The sequence below is a fragment of the Amblyomma americanum genome, chromosome 2 (genome assembly GCF_052857255.1).
Source record: "Amblyomma americanum isolate KBUSLIRL-KWMA chromosome 2, ASM5285725v1, whole genome shotgun sequence".
NCBI lineage: Eukaryota > Metazoa > Arthropoda > Arachnida > Ixodida > Ixodidae > Amblyomma > Amblyomma americanum.
The window spans coordinates 21497591-21505749 of NC_135498.1; the positions used below are offsets into that span (position 1 = coordinate 21497591).

An 8159-nucleotide genomic window follows, 5' to 3' on the forward strand; every position below is an offset into this window, starting at 1 on the left:
AAATGAGCCTGCCACTACAGACCTCTCGGCTGATAATTCCTATCAGCTTTTGCTGATCAATGCACTAAGCTGATAAGTTTGGATCTAATAATTTTTTCTTCTTTCAGGAGTGTTCAAGTTATTTATAGTTCATGCTCTCTCCATTGCACCCTTTGACGAAAACACTCCCTTCGCATACAATATAGCATTTTTCGCTACATGGTACCACAGTGTTCTGCATTTCTTGGGTGAAGCGGCAGCCATAGTACACTAAAACTTGTCGACAAGTCACTCTGCCATGGTAGCTTTGGTTAAAAAACTGAAATGGACACAACTCTATACTAGAAATGTCCAAATGCTGTCTAGCAAATGGGATTTATTAGTTTTTGGTGCATCACTTTTGCCGACGTGCAATCTCTACCATGCTCGTTGATTCTGGTTCCCAGTATTGGGATACATAAAAACAAGCTCATGCCCTGATAAATTCTCGGTAAAAACCTACAGCATTTCTAACATAAACTTAGCAGAATCGAGCACCTTAGACAGCAAGCTTTCTTTTGCGGCGAAAAAAGAGTGCTTAAAATTCAGTGGTCGATTGCTTTAATATAAACCATGCCATTAAACTTGCAACCTTTCGTACAATAAATACTGATACAAAATACACAATTTTTTATATGAAGTACTTCAGCATTTTATTTACTGTTCGTACATAAAACTGTGCATATAAGCCCCTAATCCAACCAAGCTAGTGCTCGGGACTGAACAAACATGTTACCGAAATGGCCATTAGTGAGATCCCTTGACATCACTTAAAACAGCTTCTAGGCTAAGTGGCCCCTGTATTCAGTCCAGTTCCAGTTGGCTGTACTGATGATATCCAGTGGTTATTTATGGTTATAGTGCAGCTTTAAATTATAATAAGCTTTTTAACAGCATATTCTGTTTATTTCAGACAAAAATTTTACTGCTCCAAAAAAAAAAAAAAACCAGAAAACCTCTGTTCTTGCGAACCAAAAGTTTTAATTTTTCTCTACTGTACAATATAGGCCATTTTATTAGCACAAACTTCTGGCAATCAGACCGTCTTGCTATAGAAGTCGATTTCTCTCGCCTTCTCTTGGTAGTACTTCGTGTACTTGCTGTCATACGGTACAAAGTACCAGGCCTGGTAGTCGCCACGTTCCTTAATCAATTTCTCAACTTTAGCTTGGAGTTTCCTATAAAAACAAGTATAAAATGATTGCGGCACAATGAAAACAGATGAAAAAGCAACAATACATTGCTTCCATGTGTAGCACACTGGCTTAATAAAGGCATCACTGGCCATCATTAATATGAAGATACATCTGAACACACATCACTGTTTCACAGATGCATGCAGCATTGTCAAAAGAACCACGCTGACGTACTCTACTTTATAAATACGAACTTTAACAATTTACTGCTCTGGCATTAAAGTAACATTCAACCTCAAAGAGAATCCAGTTTAACATTCATAAAAGCGGCCCATTGCATTCACCTTTCCATGACAAGATTTGGAGCAAATGAAACAACTCCAAAGAGAAGACGGACTCGAGCACACATGGAACAAGTGAAGTAACTTGGACACAATAAAAATTGATGCAGTGGATACAGTACACCGTCATGCCTTGTTAATTTCGACAATTTTTCTGGGGACCAAACTTTTTTTTCTAATGCATTTACGCTTCATTCATATGGAAACTTGCTGTCCAGATAACGGACGGGGTGAAAATGCGCAGGGCCCATTGGCACCCATGTATTTTTGTCCCATTAATAAGGACAGTGATGAGAACAAATCCAGAGTTCCTCTGCCATCTAAATGTTCTGCCCCTTGCATTTTTAGTGCAAAACAGCAGCGAAAAGCCTTGCAAAAGTGCAAATGTCATAGTAGTGACTCTCTCTTTCTCTCTGTGTGCGGCTGCACTGCATGAATCTGCGTGCTATGTTGAAAATAACATTCAGCGGCTGCCAGCAGAGTGAGTACAGAGTTCTCAGTCGTAGTTGGAGGTACTTCCACACACCAAGAGGTGCCATCATACGTTTGTATAGGTGCTTCAAACGCGCTCCAACTTGCCCTGCATATTTTAAAAGTAAATGGCAACCCGAATAATGCACCTGCAGCTTAAAAGATTGTTCCACTCCACTGCCTGTCACTCTCCGTCCGTAAGCAGTCCATAGTCATGAGAAGGTTTCTTTTCTCAGACTATTTCTTTGTTTTTCTGCATTATTCACTATTATGGCCAACTCTTTTTATGGACACTTTTGCATGGGAGCCAAAGAGTGCATATTAACGAGGCACAACTGCACTAACATACCAATACTCTTCATGTGCCACTGAGATAGGCTCAGCATACTGGAAGGCCAAAAGAAGGCACGCTGTGGAAATAACTACACTAATAAAATGGCCGTAATGTGCGCCTCATTCAAAGCAAATATACCCTTCTGTGACGACTGCCTGAAAAATATACTTTGGTCACAGTTTATTACAGAGCGTTATTAGCATGTGGCGTACCACTGCTACCGACAGCATTCAGCAGCCCAAAAATAAGAAACAAGGAAGATATTAAGGAACCATGACCCAGAATCACCACACACTTATGTAATTTGTAAAGCTTCCCTGACATATCTCCACTGAAAGTTGTATCTGCTGCCATCGCCAATGCATATGATAACTCGCTTGTGTGCTGTGAGGATACAGAACATGCCTTCAGCAAGGAAGACTAAATTCTCACGCAATGCCAAAACACTGAAATGAAGTTGAAAAACTACAAAGCATTTAAAATTGGCCACAGACATTTCTGCGAGCATTATGGATAAACAACAACAAAAGGAATATGCCAGCCTACTTTCTCGCTGCGAGTATATATGTACTGCAGCCTGCGAACTTGGCATGAATGCTTGAGCGTATGTGGCTTAGACTGCATTAACGCCATGGAGCACTGGCCACTGGGTCTAAGACCATGTTGGACAGTGTGTTTTGGGTGGCTGACGATGGTGGGTGCCGTGGAGCCACACTAGCATGGTGTCGGACCCAGCGACCAAAGCTTCGTGCCATATATGTCAGACCGCCATGTGCTCAAGCATTCGTACGAAGTTTGCAGGCAGCAGTAAGCAGGGAGTACACTTTTGTGATGCAAGGTTTCCTTCCCTTTAATCAGACTGGATCTTTACAGAGCTACAAAACATTTCCTACAAACATTTCATTTCACACTTAATGCTGTAGTTGCTGCATCCAGAGCTGGAACCTAACATGCAAATTCCCTTGCAAAAGCAAAACAGAAGCTTCAAGTTACCCGCCGCGGTGGCTCAGTGGTTAGGGCACTCTGCTACTGATCCGGAGTTAACGGGTTCGAACCCGACCGCGGCGGCTGCGTTTTTATGGAGGAAAAACGCTAAGGCGCCCGTGTGATGTGCGATGTCAGTGCACGTTAAAGATCCACAGGTGGTCGAAATTATTCCAGAGCCCTCCACTACGGCACCTCTTTCTTCCTTTCTTCTTTCACTCCCTCCTTTATCCCTTCTCTTACCACGCAGTTCAACTATATTATGAGACAGATACTGCACCATTTCCTTTCTCCAAAAACCAATTAAATTAAGATGAAGCTTCAAGTTCTTATTGATGTGTGCTGTGCATTGGAGCTTGCAGAAAAACAAAGCTTGTGGCTCACCTCAGCTGAACCTTCTCATGTTCGATCTGCAGAATATGCATCCTCTTCTCGTATACCTGCTGCGGGTTTTCCATGAAGTACTTGGCGAAGAATTGCTTGATTGGGTGCTAGCGATGAGAAAAAGAAAGGCACAAGTACTCAGGCTACAAGTTCAATCTGGCTGCCACAACTTTTGAGAGCATATTCGAATGAAGCCCAGCAACGGAAACAAAAGCCTAGTGAAGCGCTAGCTATACAGATAGAGTGATACCAACAACTATACAAAAAGGAATGCAGATCGAAGTTCAGAACACAACTGCTTTTAGTAATCTCTTCACAGCTTTCAATTAAAAGAACAAAGCACGGCAGCTTGCACAAGAATTTGTTTTTCTTAAGCAACAACAATGAAATGCTTCTTACACTTACTACAGCAAAAAAAAAAAAATCGTGTCATAGCTGACACCAAGAGGCCCTGCAGACAACTAAGTACTGTATAATTAGGCGTCGGACTTTTTGATTTAAACAATGGTATACCCGACATGCACGCCAAAACCAGCTGGCTGTTGAGTAGGAGAAAAATTAAAGTATACAGGACAGGCGTGGTGAGACGGAGGTAGTGATGGGTAAAGTAGCCCTATCATGCATCTTGAGACATTGACCTGCTACGTTACATGCCTCTGAAGATCAGGCGGCTCAAAATCCTTGCCACATGAGGTCTCCTAATGTAGTGCCATTCACTGTCATCACCCATCTAGGGCAGTTACTTGGTTAAGTTCGTTTCTCCCCTGCATGTGAGGGCACAGACATGAAAACATACATAAACATCATAAAAAATGTTATGTTCTGGCTCAAAACGATTAAGCAGCAGTTCCATCGCTGCCATCAACATGCAGACCATGTGATGCCCCGTCCTCGCCCAACCCAATGCAACAACCCAACCATGACATTACTGCCCACCTTTCAGTAGTAAACTTGCACTACAGTTTTTGTTCAACGGTTCCATCATTAAACTTCATTACTTTTTTATACGGCGAGAAAACTTCCTCCCGCAAGCACAGCTCTAAATACGACCATTTGTGCATTAAGTATAAATTGAATGCTCGGGCTGACAAAAAGGACAAGAAAAAATTTAAGCAACTTTCCACCGCACAGGAAACATTACATCACCGAAAGAAATAAAAAATGAAAGTAGAAAACAATATTCACCAAAGAAAACTGTGTTCACAAATAAGCAATGATTAAAGTATGCCAAATTCTCAAAAAATAAGAACCGAAAAGTCTAACCCCTCTGTATATTACACAAACAGAGGCAGTCTTTAACAAAGTATGAAAAAGAAAGTGCTTGTCTCAGGAAAAAAAGAAAAGACGGTTCAATTGATCTGATTTCATAACGGTGCAAAGAGGCTTAAATTGAAAAGCTACAGCCAAACAAACACGTTTGTTTTTGAACAATTTTCCCATTTATGAGATTCGTATTCTCTGGAGACAAGTAAATATCACTTTATGCATATCATACTAAGCATAAGTAGCAGCTTAAAAAGTAATGGTAAAAAACTTTACATACAGTTATGGCCTTCTTTGTGTGCAGAAAATATTTTTCTGCACAGTAAAAGTAAATTTTCCAAACAGGACTGTAAATTCCTTTCCTGAACATTTTATTCACTGACTGCGCTAGAATAATCAGGCCCCTCACAACTACTGTACCCATTTGTTCAGTGTCGAAAGCTGTTTTTAAGCCAAGAAACTTGACACTGGATTAAAAAATCTGTATTTCATGCGGAGTGATCAAACTAGTTAAGCAACATCATAAACAATGAATCGCTATCACACCAGCCACGTGCAAAAGCACCACTGCAGTGCCCATTTATTCCTATTACAGTTTTGATAGTTTTCATGCTGTGCACTCAATTATTCACGCATTGCTCTCAAAAACCATTCCAAGCCATAAAGCATCCCATTTGATCAAACTCCCAGTGCCATTACTTCTTGGAGCCAATTTGCGAGTCACAGGAAACTAACCTGCGTGTCCCAAAATCATCACAACGATGCAAAAATGTATACGGTGAGTCACCACGAATACCTGAAATTTATGTTAATTTCTCTCTTCAAGAAAGCCCCACTTTAAGTGAAATCTGTATGCTTCACTGCCTTGAAATGTAATCTATAAATTTAGATAGATTATATTGCGGTTTCTATTCATTTTAAGCAGCCCATACATTTGATTAAAACCCGGCAAGATTCAAAATAAGCAAAAAAGCATTACAAAGCTGCTCACATCATAGTATTCCCAGTGTTTCGGTTCATAGTCTTCTGGTATATCGGCAAGTTTTGGTGGTCCGATGAACACGTTGACATACAGGACCAAGAGGCTGAGTGGGATGATACCAAGGAGAAAGTAGAAGTGCGCATGATCCTTCCACAGGTTCCAAGCAAACCTAGAAGGCGTGATGGCCATGTGCTCCGAATGCCTCACTGGAAGCATAAACCAAACATGAAAATGCTTAGCTTGTGTCAATGCCAACAGTCTCCTCACACGCACGGCACATGAAGTGCTTGAGCACATGGTCTTAGCGTTCTATAATCTAACCAAAGCATACCAAATTCAAGACGCCAGGTTCCAATATCACATGAGAACAAAAGACGTGCAAACATTTCAGCTTGCAATGCTGTCCTTAGCAAAGAGGAAATAGCAACCTCCTTACACTGCTCACTTCATATTTAGCCAGCAGAAGACCACGCACTCGAACCTGTCATTGCAAGGATACAAATGCGAGGCCCGACACAGCCACACGTGTCATCAGTTAGATTTATTGCCAGACATCATATAAGCACAACCTCAATGTGCAGTCTCCCCGTTACTTTGCTAGTGAAGTTGTAGTTATGCGACATTTGTTTGGCAATAAAACCAATCGATAGCACTTTTGGTTCTGTGGTGTACCATGTCTAGCGTTGTCCAGTTGCACAATATATTAAACGAGTCTACCCAACTAACAGAATTCAGAACAGGTACAGAAGTCCACACACTTACCTGGAGCACTTAAAGAGCACGCCATGTCTCCTGTTTGTGACATTCGTCACTGCTTCTTGGGCTCGATACGACTTTTTGAGGCATAAGAAATAGACTACGATCCATGCGAATTGGAATGCAAGGTAAGGTCGTGCTTTGAGATTAGGCCACGAGCAAATGATGCCAGTGCACTTTCCTGTGCATTGTTCGGGCACTCTGGACAAGTGTGGGGACATCTGTACTTAAAATCAAAACATAAAAAGGAGGCTATCATAGGGATTCAAGCAAGCCCCCCTGAAGTATCCGCAAATTATGCACGCGCAATTTCCAGATACCATGAAGGCATTCACGGTAAGGGTAGTGTTATACAGGTTCAGCAAAGCTCTAGAAGTTTAAACCAGCACGCGAAGGACAACATGGTCAGTACCAAGCAATGTCTTCTGTGTACATGCCTATTGTCTACTTCAAAACTTCAGCACAAAGGACCACATCATGCCACTTCACAACTTCCTGCGTGCATGATTTTCGGAATTATGCAACATCGAATTTGGCTACGGCTAAACAGCTCTCAATAAAATGAGCTGCTCTGAAAGGACTGTTGCATAAGCAGAGCTGTGCTCCATCTAAAACTGTTTTCGCCATTGAAGTGTAGCTGACTGAGAATTCGCAGTAATGTAACATCTTGAAGACGATCTCGTGTCGGTTCAAATCTGCATCACATACTTTGTTACTGAGACAACGACTAAGTGACAGTCGCACTACATGCATCACGTGGCTACCACAACAAGTATGGGTGCGGAAAGCTTGATCCAAGCCTTCATCCAATCCTTGATGCTCCATTTGGTCTCGTACTAACATACATGTGGTTCCTATTAGAGTCACCTTCCAAAACATGAATGCGAGGGAATCTGTACAAAGCTTCAAGCAAACACATTCATTTCCATCTCTGCATAAGCGAAAGGTCAGACAAAGCACGCTTCTGCAGGATTTGAGCAGTGCGACGGCCAAGCGAGGCCCGGGAGCCTGCGAGCTCGGCCGTCGCCTTAAACGGCCTTTTGATCATCACACCTTTCACTCTGCTCGTGAACTGCTGCGCATCAGGCATATCGCAAAAAAACTGAGCATTACGACTGGCGCAAGGCGCCTGCCATTCATATTCTCAGCCGTGTGTCATCACGCGCAGCGAACGAGCTGCAACACTGCATGTTCTCGGGCAGCAGAGAGAGGTTGTTACACAGAGTGCCTCAACACATTCAAGCAACTAATGCTACTCAACGCGTCTCCGCAAAAGGAATATGCATTTGCCTGAACATAGCTGCCCAGTCTGGGCTGGCTTTCTCGTCAGAAGAGGGACAGAATTTCTCGCAACTCGCAGAACACTCAGCACAGCCATTTTCACCAAAGGGCAAACAGTACGCCCATGGTCGCTTCATTATTTTATTTTGCCGCCAAAGTTAGAGAGCCTAAATTAAGTATGATTGCAAAAAATAAAACGAAAATAGCCA

At 42.1% G+C, this 8159-nt stretch overlaps 1 protein-coding gene across 1 annotated transcript; it reads right to left on the minus strand.

The window, feature by feature from the left end:
* Positions 1-979: 979 nt before the first annotated feature.
* On the minus strand, positions 980-8099 carry ND-SGDH (NADH dehydrogenase (ubiquinone) SGDH subunit). The gene is made up of 4 exons (XM_077653412.1): positions 7960-8099; positions 5923-6119; positions 3669-3775; positions 980-1196 (listed from the first exon to the last, which is right to left on the minus strand). The coding sequence occupies exons 1-4, from the start codon at positions 8045-8047 to the stop codon at positions 1055-1057; spliced, it is 534 nt and encodes a 177-aa protein (XP_077509538.1). The 5' UTR covers positions 8048-8099; the 3' UTR covers positions 980-1054.
* Positions 8100-8159: the final 60 nt, after the last annotated feature.